The sequence below is a fragment of the Protopterus annectens genome, chromosome 15.part0, assembly GCF_019279795.1.
Source record: "Protopterus annectens isolate FY-2018-M chromosome 15.part0, PAN1.0, whole genome shotgun sequence".
NCBI lineage: Eukaryota > Metazoa > Chordata > Ceratodontiformes > Protopteridae > Protopterus > Protopterus annectens.
In genome coordinates, this window is record NC_056749.1 from 652,700,880 (window position 1) to 652,725,960 (window position 25,081).

General features: G+C 37.2%; 1 protein-coding gene across 1 annotated transcript in view; it reads left to right on the forward strand.

Annotated features, from left to right (window-relative positions):
• FRMD7 (FERM domain containing 7) overlaps positions 1 to 25,081 on the forward strand; it is a 762,912-nt gene that overhangs the window by 473,008 nt on the left and 264,823 nt on the right. Inside the window, exons 5-6 of the mRNA XM_044057495.1 lie at positions 8,184 to 8,259; positions 9,583 to 9,680. Of these exons, the coding sequence (XP_043913430.1) occupies positions 8,184 to 8,259; positions 9,583 to 9,680 (174 nt within the window). The remainder of the gene's footprint in view (positions 1 to 8,183; positions 8,260 to 9,582; positions 9,681 to 25,081) is intronic.

The following is a 25,081-nucleotide window of genomic DNA, read 5'->3' on the forward strand; positions in this document are numbered from 1 at the left end:
TTTCCCAGTTAGGGGTCACCATAGCAGATCATCTGTCCACTCATCATTGGCAGTGGAGTTTTACGGTGTTGAGTTGCCAGCCCGGCACCCAACTTTCCACGGAAGGTGCACACATGCACGCACTCACGCCTAGGACCAATTTAGAATATCCAATCCACCTACAGCATGTCTTTGAGATGTGGGAGGAAACTAGAGCACCCGAAGGAAATCCACATGACCACAGGGAGGACATGCATTCTCCGCACAGAAGGCACCCTAGCCGAGGATCGAACCGGAGAACCTCTTGCTGTGAGGTGGCAACGCTAACCGCTGCACCACCACGGCCACCCTGTTTGTAATGATTACACTGATTTATAATAATCTGTGCTCCTTTCATTTATGGCAAATGCACTGTGTCCTACTTTTGGCTAAAAAGGGTCTAAAGGCTATCCTACCTACTTACCCTTACTCTAAAGTGCAGTGATCCTGGATATGCTATGCATAGAGATAGGGGTAAGGGATAATAATTCTGTATGGGTAGTCCAAGGTGGCACAACCCCCCCCCCAAAAAAAAATACAGTTAAAAATTCCCACTTTTGAAATTGTGAGCATATCCTTGTAATATCAACGCAGAACCATTTCATATGAATCCATCCTGCAAAATTATCTGTGCATATAACAGACTGCTTATTGGAGACGATATAAAGATGTATTGTAAAATAGTGGATTTCATTTTCTAAAAGACACAAAAATATATTTGTTCTGTGGAACCATTAGTTCAAAACATGCCTCTTATTATAAAAGAAGAAAAAACATTGGTTTTGAACCTCAAGTAGAATGTGGGAAAGAAGAAATAAATTTTGCTCCTTTAATTTTCATTGTGAATAATGATCTTCATTAGCAAAACTAATCAGTTTTGTGACCCTGAAATATTCATTTGGGGATTCATATTTGGAATTATAAATATCAATACCCTCAAATATTGTATTTGATGAATTAAAATAAGTAAAGACACTATTTGCATGCATAGAATAGTTTTTCAATGTTACATGAATTGTCATACTTTCCTCAGACTGAATTACATGAAAAAGGGCGGAGACAAATCATATTCCCAATAGTGCAGGTGGGATGGCTGTGCCTTCTGTACACACTTAATTCGTTTTAATTTACTGTCCCTTAAAGGTATGTACAACATCACCCCTAAATAGATTAGTATCAGTGTAGCATTTCAGATTATGAATCATTGGCAGGAAATTAACATAAATACAAATTAGGTTAATTTTCCGTCAGTCATTTTACTATTTATTACAACCTGCTCAGGTAGGAAATGCATATATCATGGGATAAAAGGCAATACAGCATAAATTGTTTTACACTGAATAGATGGTTATTTGAAAATAGTAAAATATGCAACAGCTATCAATAAGATGACCGGCTTTTAGGTGTGCATCATCACAGTCTAATACACAGACAAAAAATAATTCAGCTACAGGCTCTTCTGTATTTCCAAAATTAGAGTAAAGTAGCATATAAGTGTGCATTAAAACATTTAAAATGTGCCTTTTGCCTTACACTTTGTTTATCCACTCAAGCCATGCTGTAGAATGAGCTAATAGGTGGGGCCATTTAGAAATGCCTTCAGTTTGGAATTTTGTGGGTTAATTTGCATAGGCATGTATAGTATGCTTTGCTATTACAAAGCACAATAACTATGGTGCTTAATGATAACATGCAGCTGCCCTGTATAACAAGCTCAGTTTTTTTATGAGTGTTTTTTTTCCAGAAAAATTAAAAATATAGTACCCTACCTCCCACCAGGATAAGGGTATTTTGTTCGAGATTGGTACAGCTCTACCTGCCTTTATTAAAATAGCAAGCCATTATCCATACTTTGTCAAAAACACCTAACAATGACCATTGATGCACCACAGGATGTTAACTCATGTACCACATTTATATAACCAGTTCAGCACGTTGTAAATAATTTTGCATCCTTGATAATTTTGCATCCTTGATAATTTTGCATCCTTGATAATTTTGCATCATTGCCATTGATCCACATTTATATAACCAGCTCAGCACATTGTAAAACCTTTTGCATCACTGTCATCATTTCTTCTTCAATCAAAGTTATATATTTAATGAAAACACAGAGGCATCAGGTGGATTAAATGGCTGTGGCCATGTTTATTGCCAATTACTGCCAATGGCCTTTCCTAACAGAAGTCAATTATTTTGAGACGTGCGCAAGGTAGGAATGTCAGGGAGGACATTTCTTTATTTCATAGCAGTGCCCTAAACACTACAGAGCTGTTGATGTCTGGCCCTTCTGATTCATCATATACCCACATCATAACAATTTTTCACAATTCATAGCAATTCCTCTGAGCCACCTTACAATCTGACAAGGAGCCATTGCTGGGTTGATAAGTTCCCTGGCAACACTCCTTTGGTGCTGTCTGGCCTGTGGAAGGTCCATCTAAAGAGTCCTGAGACCCCCACTTACATTGGCTTCCCTTACCTTTCCTGCCTTCCACCAGAGAAGTGAAGAATATTCCTCCCTTTTGCCAAGCACATCTCATACTACTCTAAATGTAGGCCCTTTAGTGCTAAACCCGCTTGCAATTCCTTATAAAAACCTGAATACCATCTTCATAAAAATGAATCCCATCCCCAACGTATGTGTCTGGCCACCAGACTCAAATGCCAGAGTGAGGAAAGTACAGACCACTAATGTTCCTTAACAACTTATCTGTGGTACTATTAATTCTCCATCTCATCCTTTCCACTGCCACAATGGACCTACCCCTCCACTTTCTGCACTGTACCACTTCTGACCAACAGATAATAGCCAGTAGCCAGCATTCATGCATAAAATTTATTTCTACTACCATCAAACCAACTGGTTCTTTTATTGGATGCTGGCAGATATCATTATCCCCTAAATGCAACACAGTGATTGTAGGAGGTTGACCACTTCTGGCTGCTTGTTGTAACACTGCCCTAAGTTGATGCCACTGCATGCCTGATACCCCAGACCAAACTGCCTCATAATAAAACTTGATTCCATCTTTGGAAAGATGAGCTCAATCTGCCCTGGACCCAACATTGGAGCCTCTGAATAAAAGAAATGACCAAGTATCCAGATATACTTCCAATCGGATGATGTGTGGGGTGAAACACAAAAAGCAAGAGTTAAAGTCACTTACACCTCATACAGCTTTTATAAGCATTGGACTGCCACCTGCCCAGCCTCTTAATGTTAGCCTGTGGTGCCTCCATTGTGTGTGCATATGGAGTCGCCACTAACAGAAACAAATGTAATGTATGTCTATCTGTGTCTAAGCCACAAGCAGGACCATCTACCATACCCCTATAGTTGAGGTACTCCCACATAAATGTAGCCAAACTTCCATTCCAAACTCTTGCCCACTGACCTTTCCCTTTCTGATCCATTTTGGATTTAACCACATAAGCCCAAATGTCTTCCCCAAAACACATGTACATGGGTCAAAGGTAAAATGTCTGTTGGCCTTTCTTCTTGTTCAGCTGAATGGTCTCTGGCCACCTAAATACCCCACAAAAAGCCAACAGAAAAGCAGCTATAAATCATGCTACTTCATAAAACTGCTAATATGAGCCATAGTTTGCGTAGAACTGCTGGTCCTATGGAGTACCTGTTGTCTAGAATCTTTGACATTTGCCTCCCCCAGCCTTCAAACATTGACTGTAATTGAAATTAATTAGCTAAGTCCTAACTCTACCTGGTCCTAATACTAAAGCATTTATACTTGTTTTATTAATCTGTAAATTATTCATATTTCTTTCTTCTACCTATAACACCCATTGCAGAATTATTGTGAACTTTTAATTTTTTTTATATTTGTTATGTAATTTCTTGTTAATTTTTATATTTTGTAATTTAATTTGATGTTAATTTTTGTTATGTGGAGCTTTTCTCCCTGGGCCTCTGCTGAAAAATGGCAGCTTCTCAGTCAGATTATCCTGGTCAACAAATGTCAAATAAATAAATAAATAAATAAAGTCTATCAACCCTAGAGCCTGATGAAACAATTTCAAAGCTGATACTGTGCGTCTTGCCATCCCCAAACTTCAACCTCTTTCCTTCATAACCAAAACGTAAGCCCTGATTTCTTGAGGAGTAATTGGCCAGGCTAGTTGCCAGCCTATGGATAATCTAGTCTGCAGAAATTGCTATATGCATTTCTTATACCTTACCATTGCCGTCCACTGAGGGCATTACACATTAGCCACCATTCTCATCTGCCCATAAAGCCATAAGTGATCTGGCACTCAGTCTGGAGTAAAGTTTGCATTTGGATCCAGCAACCAGAACTACGGCCACTGAAATGAGAAAGGGAATCTGCTAATGAGTTATCAATGCCTGGTATGTGTTGCACCTTAACTGAAACATTTAGTGTTAAGCACTTAAAAGTAAAATGCCTCATCATTCTGCCTAACACTCCTTTACCCCCTAATTGATTGTTCACTATATGTACTATACTGTTGTTATCTGAACAAAGCCAAACCACGCTATCCTTCATCTGTTCTTCCCATATTTCCAAGGCCACTACCACTGGAAAACAGTTCCATCTCAGTGATTGAAAGGCTTACCCTGCCTTTAACTTGACTTGGCCATGCTGCACTAAAGCAGTGTCCTTGGAAATAACCCCCAAAACCACTTTCCCCACACAGTGTCTGCAAACATTTGAAGCAGAGGTTGGTTGCCCCTCACCTGTCATATTGCTACCCCATTGTAATCTGTTAAAAAATCCTCCTCCATTCCTAGTGAAACCCTAATCCGGTGGTGTGGCTTTGTGCAACAGGACCCTTTGGCAGCAGCCGCCTAATTAAATAATGCCCCACTGGTATTACTCTGTTTGCAAAGTTCATCAACCCCACTAGCTCTTGTAACTGTTTGAATGTCATCTCATTCTGACCTAACACTAAATGTTAAAGCTAAAGTAACTTTTGTACCTTATCTATATGAAGCCTACAATGACCATTCAAGCTATCAGTCGCTATGCCCAAAATGATAATCTATTTTTTGGGCTCTCCACTTTACCCATTGCTAATAGGACACAGCTCACTGACATTCTCCCATATCTTTCCTCCCCACAAATAAAAATCATTTAAGTAATGAACAATGTTGTCCTCCCCTAACCTGTATGCCACCAACCAATGCAAAAAGGTACTAAGCTTTTCAAATGTAGCACAAGCAATCGAACAACCCACTGGCATGAATTTATCCATGTAATATTGACCTTTATAAACTAAGCATACTGACCTCTGGTCTTTAGTAGCAATGAATAAAAGTCTAAAAGCAAATTCTAAGTCTGCATTTGCCATAAGGGCACCTCTCCCTTTCTCTTTCACCTTCCTAACCGCTTCAGCAAATGAAGCGTAATGCACCGAAGGGCCTTAATCATTTATGTAATCATTCACAGATTTCTCCTCTGGATATGGCAGGTGGTGAATGAAACAAAATTTACTTGGCTTTTTTTTGGGAACTATACCTATAGGTGAAACCTTGATTGCTCTTATGGTCGGGTGAGGAAACAGGCCTGCCAATCTGCCCAGTTCTAATACCTTATTTAGCTTAGCCTTAACTATATCCAGATGTTCTTTTGCAGATTTCAAGTTCTTAATAATACCCCCTTTTTCTTACCTTTTGCTGTTATGTTGAACCCTGTGATAAACCGTTCCTCTAACAATGGCACTTAATGATAACAGGGGCTGCCCTATATTATAAGCTCAGTTTTTTTATGACTTTTGTTTTTACAGAAAAATTAAAAATATAGCACCCTGCCACCCAGGATAAGATTAGTTTCCATGTTTTAACCCAGTCTCAGAGTACTAAATCCATCAACACTCCACTCTTTTAAATATATAAAAATAAACTTAGAATGAGCTTTTCTGACCTCATTTGTCAAAACCCTCTGTCCAGATAAATATGATTATGACCTGATATTGGCCCACAAGGGGTGAATGACCCAGAGGGACATACAGCAGCTTATGACTGAGCTTTCCATGCACATGTCTGTGGCAGGAAAGACACTGTTCTTAGTGGCATTTGTGCTATCAGTGAGAATGATACTGAGATTCAAACGCAGCATCATTGGCTTTAGTAACTGTCTCTGTGTGTAGCTGGGGTCATTCTACAGGATCGGTTATGTTAGTGACAAGCCTTCCTGCTATGGCAGGGATGGTCTGTACCTGTCTTTCCAATCAAATACCATATGGGCTGTTCATACAAATATAGTCAGCCAGTCATCTCCTACATATTAAAATTATGTCATTGTGAATAAAACTTTGGTTCATGACCAATCAAAAACTATAAGGGCGATTCACAGAGAACCGATTATCCAATCATTATCTAAAAGCAGATGCACATTCCTTGAGATATATATCAGCTCTAATACCATTTATAGTGCTGCTGCCCTAGGTAACTATTTATTAAAAACACTCAGATCCTTATGTCAACAAAAGAAATAACAGATATCATTATAATCACATGGGATATCCAAACTATAAAGCAAGCTAAGTCTCTGGTGAGACATTTAATGCTGATAATCTCAATGGCTATCATTTTCATATCCTGATAATCACTAGAATAAAAAATTTCGTCAACATTGAGGTGTTTTTGCGTTTTGTAGGGGAGCCATCAAGAGTGTACTGATGAACAACATAGTTTGGTATGGGAACTATAATGCCTCAGATCGCAAGGTTCTCTGGAGAGTACTAACAGCAGAAGAAAGAATCATTGGGTCTCCACTAGCATCCTTAAATGACTTACATGAATTTCAATGTATTGGAAGATCTAGAAAGATAATAAATTACCCTACTCACCCTGCTTGTGGTATGTTCTCCTGCCTTTCCTCGGGTGCACATTACCGCAGCATGCACTGTAAGACTTCCAGGCTCAATAGAAGCTTTCCCCTTATTCACCAGATTGCTGAACTCTAACAACAGGCATGCCAGAAGCCATTCTGCTTTTTCAACCAATTAACTGAATATTGCCTTGACTAAATCCTGTAAATGACATACTCTCATGTCCATTTATTCTAAGATCACTACTACTAGAAGCATACTTTAGTGCACTATCCAAAAATCTTCATCTATCCTGAAACTTGAATGTGTACTACTCTATGCAATATTTTTGCTTCACATGTACTTGTTAATATGAAAGTTCAGGTTTGTGCAATATCCTAAATGGCACATTTTTATACATGTAATGTCTGTAAGTGTCTGTCCTACTATTACTAAATAGTAACTGTATGTATGTATGTATGTATGTATCTTGCACTGGGAACAAAGCAATGCAATTTTGTATAGCTGCACTATGTGCAGATCTAAATGACAATAAAGTTTACTTTGACTTGACTTTGAATTGACTTGACTTTTTGTATATATCAAATCATCTCCTCATCTCTTCCAGGATAACCTATGCAATTTTAATATTTCGAACAACAACAACAGCAACAGAAGATGATCCACTTACTGTATTTCTGTAAACAGCCGATATGATGTTTGATTGGTCATCAACAAATCATTTATTTATGTGGATACAGTTTTTCTTATTGGCTAACAGCATTTCTGTGAACTGCCTTTATGGTGTTTGATTGGTTTTGAACTAACCACTTATTCACGTTAATGTATTTTATTATTTGTGCATTGTGGTGAGCTGAATGAATGTTATATCCAATAGCTTTGAGTGAATGTTTCAGCTTTGATTCAACCCTAGAAATAATAAAAGGGTGTGAGTCAATGAATGATTGCTGACTGGCTAGTAATGTTTTAAATAGCTAGAAGTGTTTTTGTTTTATAGATCTGATGAAGGGTTTTGAGTAACCTGACAGTGCTCATCTATTTTAAATACTTTTTATTTTATTAAAAGTTTGTGCCCTGGACCATGGTAGTCAGATTGATTTGTCTTTATATTTCTACTAATCTCTTTAGTTTGCTCAAAACAAGCCTAAATTAATGTAATTATGACATTGTGTCCATCTGGATGTTGTGCTGTACAAAGTACAAACGAATATGAGTGTGGCATCTGATTAAGAGTTCTGTACATGAAAATGAAGCAGTCTGGCAACTTTTCTTACTGTGGTCATCCTGAAAACTAGAGTTTTAATAGAAAAATGTATTGCAAAATATCTTCTAAAAATTAATTATGTTCCCAGGTCCCCAGGAAATCCTTTTCAGATTTAAAGTGAAGTTTTTTCCACCAGACCCTGGGCAGCTTCAAGAGATGACAAGGTAAGCACTCATACAATATTGTTTAATATATGTCATTGCTGTGTACGGTAGGCTGTGTGTGTTATGCTTACATGGTACAGATAAGTGCTATATATGAAGTGTTAAAGCGATATACTCACAACATATGCTTTGCCAGCCTTAAGCACAGCACATTCTGGGAATTTTGCATAAATTATATGTATGTTTTTTTCTGTATGAAACCTTTAGCATAATAAACTTGCATGTACATCCTATCAGATTCAGACAATATATATAAATGTGGTTTGTCCCACGGACCCCACCATCTGTTTGGGAGGCACCAATCCTGTATGCACTGGACATTTTTTGTGGTGAGATGGGAGGAGAAGATATAGTTTGCATATTTAAATGCACAGTGGCATATATAGCATGGCAGTAGTGCTGCATAAATAAACTTTGATGGTCATGTGTATTGTACTAGTGGATAGTAGCCCAGAAAGGCAGCACTGTGTTGGAAGTTTGAGCCTCTGCACTGACAGCCCTGAATCTCTGAAAAATTAAGCAAAATCCTGCAGGTGAACCAATGAAATATAAAAGCTACTGTTATGCATTAAAAGTGTTTTTTGCAGGAGAAAGCCTCTCTGTACCCCACAATGTGGGGTCTGTACACCTGCACACCCCTACCACTTATATATAGTATCTCTAAGATTGCTGTGCCTCAGAAAAGGAGGAATTCTTTCAGATACAGCAAATTTCGATTTAGTTGATCACAACCAGGTCCCAGGGTTTTGGAAATCACACTATTTATTAGGTCTCAGAAAATACAGCTGGACTTCCACAAAAGCATATGGCCATCCCTGTTCAACCTTTCTGATGTAAATTATGGACTGCTATAGAACAGGAGGTTACAGAGTATGACGTCAGCCAATGTTCCCATATGCTGCTGCAATGTTGCATTCAAGAAAAATTAGATGATCCAGTTTGCTGTCAAGACCATTAACCCCCATTGACCACCAGTGTTTAGGGTTTACTGGTCATACTCTACCACTGTTACTAGTGCACTTGAATCAGCTGTCCATGGACTCCGCAGAGATAATAAGTATGTTTTTAGGATTTGTGATAAAACTAATCGTGAATGAACCTTATGCACTGTATAACTTCAGTGAAATACAGGACACATACAGTCATCAAATTTAAATAATTTACCTTGCAATGTTTACTCTATCTATTAGATAGCTTAAACTAGAAATTTAATTTAGAAATATTATGCTATATGTGCAGGAAATTAATAGTCAGATTTTATTGATATATAATTTATTCATCCTGACTAATTCAAATGGATAGCAAACACTGTTAATATTTCAGGTATCTGTTTACTTTGCAACTGAAGCAAGACTTGACAAAAGGACAGCTTCCTTGTAATGAGACCAGTGCAGCATTGCTGGTGTCTCACTTACTACAAGGTAAGTATATAAATACTTAAAAATAACTAGTTCACTCCACATGATGCAGTAAGTACAAAAATATGTTGTTTTCAACATTATTATATTATCTTATTTTGATGTACAAGATGCACTCTTGCAATGTGTAAATTGTTTTTCTTGTAAACATAAGAATACAAGAGCAATACTAGGCAAGAGATCATGAGAATCATAAGATTATCTGGTTATGTACAACTTTAAGCAGACACTCTCTAAAGTTCTGGCCATCCTTTTCAAGCATTTAATCGAACCAGGCTATACATGACAATCCTAGTGCAAATTTGTGTCCGCCCATCCAGTCATCAAGACTAGCCCTAAAGGTAGTTAAAAGTAGTATTTTGTTTAACCTGTAGTGGTAATTTATTCCACTGGTGGAGAATATGTTGAGTTAGGACTCTCTCTCTCCCCTGTGAGTCTTATTTATTTGTTGGTGTAGATTTATGTCTCTAGTGTAGGTGTTTTTAGAGCCACTGGTTTTGCAAAGAAACAGGAGGCCAAAGAGGACAGGACCGTGACTTTCATGGCTTGAAAAGAGAGAAAGACAGGCCACTTGGATGAGCCTGTAGGCTACTGCATACACGGAGAGTTATGCTAATTTAATGGGATGCTTGAACAATTTAAGGCCTTTAGTTTTCCTGGTAAAGTATCCTTGGGTCCTTTCTAATTAAGTAATATGCTTGTATTTCCAACTACCAAATGGGATACTATATTCATTGAAGACTCTGGCATGGGAAAGTATAGTGGTAGGATGACTTCCATGGATCTCAAAGATATTCCCGAGAGAATTCACTGAGCCAGACAGAAAGATTTCCTGACTATGATGGAAACATGATGATCAAGTGAGAGAGTGATATCCACATAAGTATTCATGTTTCTTATTACCATGAATTACTGAAGAGAAACACTATTTATAATATACAAGATAGAAACAGCTTTTTTGCCAAGAGTAACTATATTACACTGTTTGCTTTTAACTTGAGATTATTTTTGGTGTGCCAGGTAAGTGCACATTCCAGGCTTTGCTGGAGATGTTTAATATCAGCGAATGAGGAAACAGCATTGTTCATCTTGCAGTCCACAGCAAACTAGTTCAAGCACACTTCTGGCATGTTAGACTGGATGTTCGCAAAATAAATTCTAAATAGGAGAAGGCCCAATACCGATCCCTGTTGTACCCCATAAATTACAAATTTACATTCAATGAGGGTACCAGCAACTTTCAAAACCTGGGATCTGTTGATAGCCAGTTTACAATCCAGCAGATAACATAGACGTTTACATTGTGTGTCTAATTTTTCTAACAATATCAGCATGGAGGATAGCGCCAAAAGTCTTGGTCACATCAAGAACACATGACAATATATTGACGTAGCTTTGTATAATCACTTGTTTACTTATTTGTTATCTGGGTTAACCAGTTACACAGAAATGCCTTTTCAGAGGTAATCTGGTTAAGTGACTTGCTCAGAGATACACATTATACAAATGAAGCTTTTTAATAATTCTTAATTAATCATGCAAGATGGTGTATTTAAGATAAACAGATATCCAACAAGAATGGCAAACACAAAGCTTTAAATGATACTGGGAATATATTGAAGCATGCCTTAGGATGTATAAAACTGAATCCCTAGTATGAATTCAGTCTATCTATTGAGACAGCAGACACAATATTTGTAAGTAGGCTAATCCAAGAAAAGTGCTGGGAAAGACATCAAGCTATATGCATGACTTTAATTGAACTGACAAAGGCTTTAAGTTTATCAGTCATGAAGCCTTGTGGAAGGTACTGATGAGCTATGTCTTTTCTAGAAAACCTTCTAGATACAGACAATTCCACGTGCCTGGATTCTTTAAACTAGTAATCCAGAGGGCTCAAGTGAAGTCTGGTATCTCACCTGTGACCCAGAGGGTGACAGGACTAACAAGAACCAGAGTATACAGAATTAGTTCAGTTAAAACCACTTTAGCTAACAGATCTAGGAGACCCTCTCTCTCTCTCTGATACCCTCCCTGTGGTAGGAATAAAGACACCTTGTTGAAGTTTCCAGTAGTTTATTCAGTTAAGCAGGTACATGGATGAGTGTTCTTGTTCTCTAGCAGTAATAGGATTAGAATCATTAGGAGCTAAACTATCGTTTTTTGTCGATACTGGTTTTGCATTAGAATGAAAATCTCTACTGATACATAGTTGCATTGATATAGGATGAGAGGTGTGCTTGCTAGGAATATCTGAGTTTTAATATGTATTTTTGAGAACATAGGTAATTACTAGATTTGATGAGAAGGTAGGATGATTTTAACAGGTATACAGAAGTTAGGTTAAAGGCTGACAGAGACATGTTAACTCATGGGGAAGTAAGAGCAGGGGCGTATGAATGCCAGTGGAAAGGTTTTGGGGAGCATAACACGAGGACACAGTCATAGATGATGCCCGTAGCTACATGTAATAAAAGAAAAAAATTGGTATGAGGTGGAGCATGCAAAAATGAAAGCAGTAGTTGAGAGGTGGGGTGTCTATTAGAGTTGGGTGGGTACTGAGGAATGAGGAGGTTGTTGCAGTAAAAAGGCAAGAGGGAATAGTTGTACAGGTGCACTATTTAACATTTGGAGCTGGACTGATAGGTGAGAGTTGTCATGTGCTGAGTCAGCAGTGGTATGGTGCTTGGAAGTCTGGGCACTTGAAGTTGAAACAGGAAAAACTATGAGGGAAAGTGTCAGATTATAAGGCAGTAATGTGGAAGAGTTGTGGTGTAACAATAAAGATTGCTGGTTAGTAAAGTATTAGGGAATTAAGTTATGGCAACATATCTTTACTATGGTGTGGCAAGAGGAGAGAAGGTTTGGATATGAAACTGCTTGGTGATACAGTTACTGCAGACTGAGTGCAACCGAGTTTGTCACCATGATGAAAATAATGGTGAGAAAAATGTGTTTGGGAGTGTGGTTACTAAGGTATAAATGTAGGGAAGTAGGGGTTACTAAAGTATAAATGTAGGGAAGTAGGGGTTACTAAGGTATAAATGTAGGGAAGTAGGGGTTATTAAAGTATAAATGTAGGGAAGTAGGGGTTACTAAAGTATAAATGTAGAGATGTAGGGGTTACTAAGGTATAAATGTAGGGAAGTAGGGGTTACTAAAGTATAAATGTAGGGAAGTAGGGGTTACTAAGGTATAAATGTAGGGAAGTAGGGGTTATTAAAGTATAAATGTAGGGAAGTAGGGGTTACTAAAGTATAAATGTAGAGAAGTAGGGGTTACTAAAGTATAAATGTAGGGAAGTAGTGGTTACTAAAGTATAAATGTAGAGAAGTAGGGGTTACTAAAGTATAAATGTAGAGAAGTAGGGGTTACTAAAGTATAAATGTAGGGAAGTAGGGGTTACGAAAGTATAAATGTAGAGAAGTAGGGGTTACTAAAGTATACATGTAGGGAAGTAGGGGTTACTAAGGTATAAATGTAGGGAAGTAGGGGTTACTAAAGTATAAATGTAGGGAAGTAGGGGTTACTAAAGTATAAATGTAGAGAAGTAGGGGTTACTAAAGTATAAATGTAAGGAAGTAGGGGTTACTAAAGTATAAATGTAGAGAAGTAGGGGTTACTAAAGTATAAATCTTAAAACTCAGTGGCTTTGTCCTTGTGCTAACCCAGACTGAAACTTTTCCCCTCCTGCTCATACCCCTTCCCCTCTCCCCTAGCCTATACCTCCAAATCTACTGATTTCTCTTTTTTTCTCATAGTAATAGGATAAATGTAAGGACCTGACTCTGTTTGCCCATACCCAGCTTGTGCTTAGTGTACTTGTTATTTTTTACTTAATTTAATCTTTTAACATAATGTCTTTAGTCAATTGTACCTCTGTACTGTTATTATACATGTCTTTGTTATATATTGTTAACTTTGTTAGTGTTCATGCTTGGAGCTTTTCTCCCCGGGCCTCTACTGAAAATGGACATTTATCCAGTTAGACTAGCCCGGTCAACAAATGTAAAATAAAAAAAATAAAATAAATAAATAAATAAATGTAGGGAAGTAGGGGTTATTAAAGTATAAATGTAGAAAAGTAGGGGTTACTAAAGTATAAATGTAGGGAAGTAGGGGTTACTAAAGTATAAATGTAGAGAAGTAGGGGTTACTATAGGGAACTAGGGGTTACTAAAGTATAAATGTAGAGAAGTAGGGGTTACTAAAGTATAAATGTAGGGAAGTAGGGGTGGCAGGGAATTTGGGGAGTAACCTGTCACATATGCAGTGTGGTTACTAAAGTATAAATGTAGGGAAGTAGGGGTGGCAGGGAATTTGGGGAGTAACCTGTCACATATGCACCTGTGAGTTAGTCCAGGGTGCTTATCCCAAAAACAGACAATAACACCTGTAAAGTACACTAAAATGTGACTGTGGGCAATGGATGGATGCCCTTATGTATAGTTAGGCCAGGATGTGACTTTGAAATGTATTGTCTACTGTCACATAATTATATGTTAAATATACTGGACAGGCAAAACACACCTTCTAAAATATAAAATTAAAAATAGCAGGTGTTCCTTTGTCAAGTAACTTACTACAACTCATCTGCAGTACTACCTGCATGTGGGGGGAAGCCTGTAATGGAAATAGGAAAATATATGAGCGCTAGGCAGTGGACAATAATGACACAATGGTGCTAGTGATCATGCAATTGAAACAAGGGGGTTAACAAGTGAACTTTAAAGAAAATGTTGTACAGCATGCAGGCTAATAAGCATTATGGAAAACAGTAGTGCTATAATGATACAAAGCATATAGCAGATCATATGATAGGAAACTGTAGCCTGGTTATTACAGGAAATTGCAGCAATATCAACAGACCAATAGAAAACAGGTGTTTATACTTCTGTGTGAAACAGACTGATAAAACTATATGTCTGTACTACACATACCTGTAATATGGCAAACAACGTAATGAAAGATAAGGTTATATGAAGACTTCATACAGCAGATACATATATTCAAAGACAGCAGGAACATGTTCCACATGTACCAGATCAACACATCAAAACAGTTATTAAATGGCAGAAACAAGCCACTTCCTTACCTGACCTATGGCTACTAGGAGTAAGCTAAGATGTTGTCAAAGGGGGACCAGGATGAGGTGTTATAAATACTTTACAGAACAAAAGTATAGTTACATGGGATATGTGGGGTCTGAATTTTCAGAAAGTAATTGCAAGAATTTAAAAGCCACTTATGGGCCCTCTGAAGGAGGAGCAGCATTAAATATTTGGCTTGTACTTACACAGCTCTAAGAAGATTCACTGTGCCATATGAATATTTCATTTAATATTAAAAATAGAATTACTCACTGTAACTTGCAGTTTGAAGTTTTCTCAGGGTGCAACCCCAAAAACTTTACTCATAAACAATAATAAGGCGTATAGTCCAGTAAGAATGCAGATGTCACCATTGATGGCCTCTCTTATGTATAGACAGTCAAGGATGTGAGTTCATGGAATATTATCTATGACGTTGTATAGTATAATCTGCAGTGACAGGGAGTATAGCTTTAATGTAATTATATGGTGAACAGTTTGCCTCATGTAACCCTGCATACTCTGTTTTGCTCATACCCAACTTGTGTTTAGTATACTTAAACCACAAACCAAGACAATAAGAGTAAAAGCAAACCAACCCAAAGGCAAGAGAAACGAACTTGCTCGACGAAAGTATAATGGCACAAAACCCACAAAACGAATGTCAGACTGAATGAGTGCTCGACAAAGGTTTAATATAACAATCCACAAAACGAAAATAAGACAATGTAAAATAAGTGCTTTCGTTTGGCTCCTGCCAAACTTTTTCAAAACAGTTACACATCACTTCCTGCTGTTTAAATAGATTAAGTCAGTGATGTAAGCAATTAAATTCATTCAAAAAATTAAAGAAACAATGTACCTTAAAGACTTTAAACACTTTAAAAACAGTGCCTACGAAGCAATGCTTTGACAAACAGCACAAATGCCATCTACACAAACAATGCACTCAAAACTGTGCTTAAGAAATACTTGTAAGGTTGTCAAATTTTTTTTTTAAAAAGTATATTTGAGAAATGTACTTGAATGTATGAAAAATATATATAAAGCGTACATCCAAAGAAGCAGCGTGTAATCAACGCATATGAAATACGCTCGCAAATCCAAACCATTATTCAAAGAAATCCAAATGTATAGAATGTGTGCAACAAATCTAATAAATGTATTTACGTGGAAATAAAACGTCACTTAATATCAACCTACGATAAAATAATAATGTAATTGCAATGTAAAGAAAATTATATAGTAATGTACAGTGTATGATAACATTTCAATATAACTAGTATGTATGATTGTGATATTTAAGGTGTTTTTTTGTATATATATAAAAATTGTTTTATATATGAAAAAGGTTGAATTAACTTTTCAACAATAATAATACTAACAATTGTGCGCTTGTATAAAAAAGCTCAACCCGTATTCATGAGGTTTGAAACAGCCTCTGAAATGGTCGTACAGTGAAAACAATAATTATTAGTGCATTCCATGAATGATATTCACAGTATTGATTATAAAGTATATATATATATATATATATATATATATATATATATATATATATATGTTTGTAAATACATGAAATACCAACAATCATATACATATTTTCTTAGTTAACCTACAACAATGTCTCTAAAAATAGTGACAATTTTTTTAAAAAATAATGCAATAATGGATGATAAATAAATAATTAAATCATTAATTTAGTTAATATTCCTTAAAAATTTGAATATAAAACTTTGAATGTAAAACATATATATGCATATGAATATTCACATTAAATAAAGTCAAATATTAGATGTAAAGTGCTTAATATATGATAATAAATAGTTAAATAATTGATTAATTGATTAATAAATTAAATAAATAAATAAATAAATATTATATTAAATAACAATAAGGAAAATTTTTACCTCACTAATGATTTTAATTTTAAAATACTACCAATAGATAAACAGTTATTCAACCCTGGCCAATTGTTTGCATTCAATCTTAATTGCCATTCAAGCTCACGTCTTTCTAATAATAATTGCCAGGCACCACTTCTAATATCTACCTTCAGGACATCCAATACAACAAATCTAAAATTGTGCGATGTATTTGTACCAATATGTTTAGCTAAGGCATTTAATTCATTTCCATCTCTTATAGCCCTTATGTGTTCACCTACACGTTCTATAAATTTCCTTTCTGTTTTACCTATGTAAAATGAGGTACAATCATTACATAAGGCACAATAAACAACTTTTTCTGTATTGCAGCAAGCTTTGTCCTTTAAACAAATCTCAATATTGTTTATCATCAGTTCATTCATTTCAAATACGTAATTACAATATTTGCATCTACCACATCTAAAGGTTTTTCCGTGTTTTGTTTTATACATGTTTTCCAAGTGTTTTTTCAAGTTCATACATTTTTTATACACTATAGATGGAGTGTTAGCAAAAGGAGAATGTAATGTTGTATCCGCCTTAATAATCTGCCAAATTCTTCCTTAAAATGTTGTTTATAGAAACACTATCAGAATTGAAAGTTGTAATGAAACTCTTAGTAAATGGTAACTTTCCTGTGTTATTTGGTGTTTCAATGTTGGTTTGAATCATTGTGGTGTGATTATTAACGTCATTGTCCAAGTTTACTACATTTGAACTCGATGTGTTAAATGTAGTTTTTTCTACCTGGTTTAATAAAGGTATAAAATGTAAATTATCTCTTTTATACACTACTTCGTTCATAATATTATGTATTCATTTGTCAGGATAACCTCTATTTTTAATTTTAATTTTAATTTAAAGAACGTGTAGGTGAACACATAAGGGCTATAAGAGATGGAAATGAATTAAATGCCTTAGCTAAACATATTGGTACAAATACATCGCACAATTTTAGATTTGTTGTGTTGGATGTCCTGAAGGTAGATATTAGAGGTGGTGCCTGGCAATTATTATTAGAAAGATGTGAGCTTGAATGGCAATTAAGATTGAATGCAAACAATTGGCCAGGGTTGAATAACTGTTTATCTATTGTTAGTATTTTAAAATTAAAATCATTAGCGAGGTAAAAATTGTCCTTATTGTTATTTAATATAATATTTATTTATTTAATTTATTAATCAATCAATTATTTAACTATTTATTATCATATATTAAGCACTTTACATCTAATATTTGACTTTATTTAATGTGAATATTCATGTGCATATATATGTTTTACATTCAAAGTTTTATATTCAAATTTTTAAGGAATATTAACTAAATTAATTATTTAATTATTTATTTATCATCCATTATTGCATTATTTTTAAAAAATGTCACTATTTTTAGAGACATTGTTGCAGGTTAACTAAGAAAATATGTATATGATTGTTGGTATTTCATGTATTTACAAACATATATATATATACTTTATAATCAATACTATGAATATCATTCATGGAATGCACTAACAATTATTGTTTTCACTGTACGACCATTTCAGAGGCTGTTTCAAACCTCATGAATACGGGTTGAGCTTTTTTATACAAGCGCACAATTGTTAGTATTATTATTGTTGAGAAGTTAATTCAACCTTTTTCATATATAAAACAATTTTTACATATATACAAAAAAACACCTTAAATATCACAATCATACATACTAGTTATATTGAAATGTTATCATACACTGTACATTACTATATAATTTTCTTTACATTGCAATTACATTATTATTTTATCATAGGTTGATATTAAGTGACGTTTTATTTCCACGTAAATACATTTATTAGATTTGTTGCACACATTCTATACATTTGGATTTCTTTGAATAATGGTTTGGATTTACGAGCGTATTTCATACGCGTTGATTACACGCTGCTTCTTTGGATGTACGCTTTATATATATTTTTCATACATTCAAGTACATTTCTCAAATATACTTTTTTAAAAAAACTTTTGACAACCTTACAAGTATTTGTTAAGCACAGTTTTGAGTGCATTGTTTGTGTAGATGGCATTTGTGCTGTTTGTCAAAGCATTGCTTCGTAGGCACTGTTTTTAAAGTGTTTAAAGTCTTTAACGTACATTGTTTCTTTAATTTTTTGAATGAATTTAATTGCTTACATCACCAACTTAATCTATTTAAACAGCAGGAAGTGATGTGTAACTGTTTTGAAAAAGTTTGGCAGGAGCCAAACAAAAGCGCTTATTTTACATTGTCTTATTTTCGTTTTGTGGATTGTTATATTAAACCTTTGTCGAGCACTCATTCAGTCTGACATTCATTTTGTGGGTTTTGTGCCATTATACTTTCGTCGCGCAAGTTCGTTTCTCTTGCCTTTGTTTGGTATACTTGTTTTTTTTTTTTTAGTTTAACTTTTAGCATAATGTCTATAGTCTATATTTTTAATACTATATTTTTTCTTTTAACCAATGCTACCTCTGTACTGTTATTATACATGTCTTTGTTATATATTGTTAACTTTGTTACTGTTCATGCTTGGAGCTTTTCTCCCCAAGCCTCTACTGAAAATGGACATATATCCAGTTAGACTAGCCCGGTCAACAAATGTAAAATAAATAAAATATGTAATATACTGCTAGATTTCTGGATAACAGCTGATGTGAAGTTGTTCTATTTGCCATTCATCCTTTACTGATGGGTTTGGAGCCGATCCCTCAGCTCTGAGTCAGCACCTACTGCAAAGCTCGAGGATTTCAAGTAGCTCAAGGCCAAGTCCCTATCTCATGATGCACCCTGAGTTACCGCAGATCTAGTTTGCCACTGCAACTGATCGGAGGTTCCTGATAGCTCGGGCCAATAAACTTTAAATACTTTACTATTTTTCAAATACTGTTGTTACTTTTTTCACTACAGTAGATAGATTTTTAGGTTAGATAAGCTCTTAAAGCTTTTCTATAGAGTTCCCTTCCCTGTGTGCTGTTTCCTAGCTTTATACTTGGCCTCATTTTTTCTGATAGGCCTATTTAAAATTTCTGACAAAAAATATTACTTGTTCAGTGACCTTTTGTCATTTTTCTTATTAGCATAGTATAGTGTGATTCATTAGTGAATAGTAACTGTTTAGTCAGTGATCCTTTGTCACACGTTTTCTACAGCATAGTTTATTAGCTGTTGAAATTATATTGTCTGTGTTTGCTTGTTAGCCTTAATTATAGGCTTGTGTGCTTATCTTTAGCTTGTTTTTTATTAGAAGGCTTTTGAATAGTTAGTTAGCCTGGGTTTAAAGGCTTCTGTGTGTGTGTGTTTGTGTGTGTGTGTGTGTGTGTGTGTGTGTGTGTGTGTGTGTGTGTGTGTGTGTGTGTGTGTGTGTGTGTGTGTGTGTGTGTGTGTGTGTGTGTGTGTGTGTGTGTGTGTGTGTGTGTGTGTGCTGACCTTTATGGAAGCTTTATCTATTATTCTTCTGAGCCATACCGGTCCTTTGAAGCCAGTGTAGTTGGACCTACTGACTGTGGAGCCTTCGGAGCCAATGCCTGCTCCAGTGTCTTCAGCTCCATTCACTCTGATGTCCTCGGCACTGATCGAGGACTCTAGGAGCCGACACTCTCTGGTCGGATCTGGGGACGATAGTCAAACCGACTTGTTGGTTCTGATTTTGCCTCTCAGGGCTTCAGCTTAGATGCGCTCAGCTCCTACCTTGGGCTCAGAGCCCACTGTCCCAGTGCTGGGGGTATCGACAGTTTCCTCGGGTCTGTCGGTCCCTTCGCATCAGAGCAGAGGTGCCTTCGAAGCCATGAAGAGAGTTATGTCTCCCAAGACATCCCCAACTTCAGGTCTGGCTTCTTCATCCCCTAAAGCGCCTGTGTCTGCTTCTGCCTCACAGATCCTTGCTAAGCACAGAGATCCAGAGCCTCAGGAAGTCCCATTGGGTGGCCCATGCTCTTTCAAGACCTGCGCAGAAGCTCCCACTGATGAGGTTCCCAGGAAGAGTGTGTGTAAGAGGAAACACTTAGACTCCCCACAGGAGTCATTAACATCTGACACTGACTTGGATGAATCAGAAGGGTTCCCACGGTCCCCCTCTGAGGTTATCTCATTTGCTGAGATACTGGAAATCCTTAGGCAGAGGGGTGACTAGCAGTCCACCAACCCTAATGAGGATGAGTCGGTCCTCCTGAAGGCTTTCGGGTCTCAGCCCTCCACCTCTTGGGTGTCTCTGCCCTTTGATGAGCTGATGCAGATAGTCTCACGAAGGGCGTGGGAGTCTCCGCATACTATGGAGCCTGTCCCTAGGAGGCCTAATAAGTTAATTTCTGCCCCCTATATAAATCTTTTGTGATAAAAGATGTGCCAGTTGATGCCATGGTGGTGGCAGCAGCCAACAAAAAGGAAATGTCTGAAACTTCCTTACCTGTCCATCCTCCTAACAGAGACTCCAGGATCATGGATAGATATGGGAAGTGCATGTTTAGTTCAGTGACTTTTGCTCTTTGTTTGCTTAACTATTTAACCCATTTTACCAGACTACAAAGAGATCTCCTCAAAGAGCTGGGAGATACTCTTCAGGGTACAGTAGCTGTAAGAGCTACAGACAAAGTTGCTGCCCAGCTTGCTACCTTCAATTCTATAGTGAACTCGTCCATGTGCCTCATTTCATATGCAGCTGATGGAGCAAGTAGGGCAGTGGGTACAGGAGTTGCTCTTAGGCAACACTCCTGGATGCACTTGTGTTCCTTCAAGGAATCCTTCAAGTCATCCTTCATGAATACCCCCTTTGATGGCTCATCCCTATTCGGGCCTAAAGTCGAGGAAACCTTAACCAGGTGTGAACAGGATGGAAAGACTCTGTCTGCCATTGGCGTCCATTTTTCCACCCCTACCAGACCCTACACCAAGGGTCAAAGGGGAGGGAAAATGTGGTTCCGAAAAGCCCAAGGAGTCTTTCAGGAAACATGTGGTGAACCTCCCTCCAGGGGCAGAGGAGGGGGCAATAACAGAAGACACTGCCCTCACGGCAGTGGGGGTCCACAACACCAGGGCAACAGACATCACTTCTTTGGGAAGCCCTACTGGTGCTCCTGAAAGAAGGACCGACTGTCCTGCTCTGGAAGCAGTCGGGGGTTGCTTATCTTTGTACCCAGACACCTGGCTCAAAATATCAAATGACAACTGGGTACAAAGTATCATTTCCAGAGGATACTTCATCCATTTCCTTTGACTTCATCTTTTGGAGGACCCCTGAATTCTGGACCCAGTTCCAGACCTTCTGACACACTCATTGGGGAACTTCATCCCTCTCTGCAGTCCCTGAAGCTGACAGCTTGGCTACTCCAATTCCCATCAAACCAGGTTCCATAACCTTTCCAGCAAGATGAATCAAATTCTCCTATCATCTCATAAATCCTCTACAAGGAAGCTGTACCTCAGCAAATGGAAAAAAAAATTCTATATGGGCCTCTAAAAACAATATTGATCCTTACCAAGCCCCTGTGGCCTCTATTCTAGATTTCTTAACCATGATCTTCAATAAAGGAGCTGCAGCAGCAACAGTCCATGTTCAAATTGCTGCCATTTCTAACTTTCATCTGGATTTTGAAGGATTGAATATTATGTCACACAAATTATCCAAAGACTTTCTCAAAGGGACCTTTCATATTAGACCACCTGTGAAATCTCCCTATTCTCCATGAATCCAAATTTGATGCTTTTCCACATAATTCTTCCACCATTTGAACCAGCTTCCTCATGTGACCTCAAATTTTTGTCATGGAAAACCATCTTTTTAGTGGATATTACTTCTGCCCGCAGAGTGTCAGAGCTTCAGGCCTTATCCATTAAGCCTCCTTATTTGATTTTCCATGCTGACAGAGTCTCACTTCGAACAAACCCCTCTTTCTTACTCAGAGTTTGCACTGAAACTAATTTCAACCAAATTACTGATTTGCCAGTTTTCTTCCCCAGCCATTCCAACAATTTAGAGTACATGCTGCATAAACTTGATGTTCAAAGACAGCTAAGATTTTATTTGGATAGAACAAAAGATTTCTGGAAATCAGACCAGCTTTTTGTTTCATTCTCAGATACCAGGAAGGGTATGCCAGTGACTAAAACAACTCTGTCTAAATGATTATCTGATTGTATTACCTTTGCTTATTCAGCTGCCAATATGCCCTTGAGCAGTTTCTACATCATCTGCTTTTTCTGCCAGACTTCCTATTGATAACATTTGCATAGCAGCCACTTGGTCAAAACCTCATACCTTTATCACTCATTACAAAGTTGACAGGGCCTCCTTTTGATCCATGGTCCAGAGAAATATACTCCCATGAGCCACCCAAGGTTGATGGTGCTTGGGATGCTACCAATCAGTAAAGAATGAACGGTGAGATAGAACAACTTTACATAAAGAAGTTATGTACTTACCATAACGTTCCATGTGAGTTGTTCATCTCACCTTCATTCTTACGTCCCTCCCTCCTACCCCCTCCTGGGCTTTCAGAAGACCAAAATGCTAGATCCTTCCTGGTCACTCAACCCTTCTATACTTTCTCTCTTATGGAATGACATATGGTATTATTTTACGCAGCAAACAAAATCTGAGGTAACTCATGGTGCATCATGGGATAGGTACTTGGCCTAGAACTACTTGAAATCCTCGAGCTTTGTAGTAGGTGCCGACTCGGAGTGAGGGATCGGCTCTGAACCCATCAGTAAAGAATGAAGGCAAGATGAACAACTCACATGGAACGTTATGGTAAGTACATAACTTCTTTTTTTCATTCTGCAGCTGTCAAGTACCTCCCTTCCACCAATAATTTGCTCCCAAGAGTAACAAATAATTTTGTGAGTTCTGTACTCATCCTGTTAGGTCACCCTTTATTGTCCACCCTTAATGATAATAGTGCATTCAAAATATATTTAGGTATAAATGATAAGATTTTCGTCACCCTTTCAGAAATATTCCTCTTCCTTTGTCTAGGTATCCTTCTGTCCTTCTTTACGAATACTGGCCAGAAATAAAAGTTCATTATTTTCTGACCATATTATCTTCCTTGTTGGTGTGAAAGAAGGACTGTTCACCTGAGGAATAATTTTCCTAGTATCAAAGGTGAGCAAGCTACCTGTTCAGGCACTGACACTCATATTTGGTAACAGTTGTATGCATAACACACATTTCAAAGGATAATTGTGCTCTACTATTTTTTCATAATTTTTAATTAAAAAAGTAATTTTTCTGTGCTGCAGTTTTTTTTTAGGTGTGATTTTATGAGCTAACAGTTACTGGTCTGCCATTAACTTCTTTTTCCACTGCTGTGAGTAGCAGTGTCTGGGCAAACTCATTCTCTACTGAAGCTCAAAAGGCAGGAGATAAGGCTGCTGTCAATGGAAAGAACTGCCAAACACTACATATGCAATCATTTCTTGTATCTCACTCTTTTTTGGATTATCTTCATTAAAAGTCATTTCTTGAGTGCTTCACGATGTCACGGGTCTATGTTTGGCTACTTGTTGTTGTGTCTTTCGGCTTTTTCCCAGTTAGGGGTCGCCACAGCGGAACTCCGGTCCGCTAATGATTGGCAGTAGATTTTTATGCGCCGAGTTGCCGGCCCTGACGCACAACCTTCAACGAAGGTATGCCCATTCACGCATGTCTCCACACAGAAGACGCTCTAGCTGAGAATCAAACAGGACAACGTCTTATTGTGAGGCAACAACGCTACTGAAAAATAAAAAACCCAAATGGCAAAATATCAAATTGAAGACAGTGAAACTGACAATTACTGAAGAATGACATTATCGAAAAAAAAAAAGTTACTGAATGGCCATAGTCAGCCAACATCACAAACACAACCAACCAAGGTGGGGGGACTGCACCCCCCCACACCTCCCAATGTGGGGGGGGGTTGTGCACTCCACACCCTCCAATCATATATATATTACAATTCTGTGATCACACTACAGTGGGGAATAGGCACATTTAAAAGGTTTCTCTTCACTTACTTTATGCATCGCATCACTTCCTGGTTGTTGGCCAACTATGGCCATTCAATTAATTTATTTTCAGTGATGTTGTTCTTCAGTAATTGTCGGTTTTGCTGTCTTCCGTTCAGTATTTTGTCGTTCGGGTTTTTTTTATTTTTCGGTAGCCGAACATAGACCCAATGTCAGTAACTTGACAATGGCTGACAAATTGACCTTTGTTGTTATTTGTTGACCTTATTTACATTTTCTAGCACTATAAGCATTAGGGATGGTGGATCTTCTGGTTCATAGTTGAGCATCATAATGCATATATATTTATCTTTCTAGTGTTAGACAACTCATTGAATGGTGAGGTAGAGGGTTTCAGATAGTAAAAACAAAACAAAAAAAAAAATCA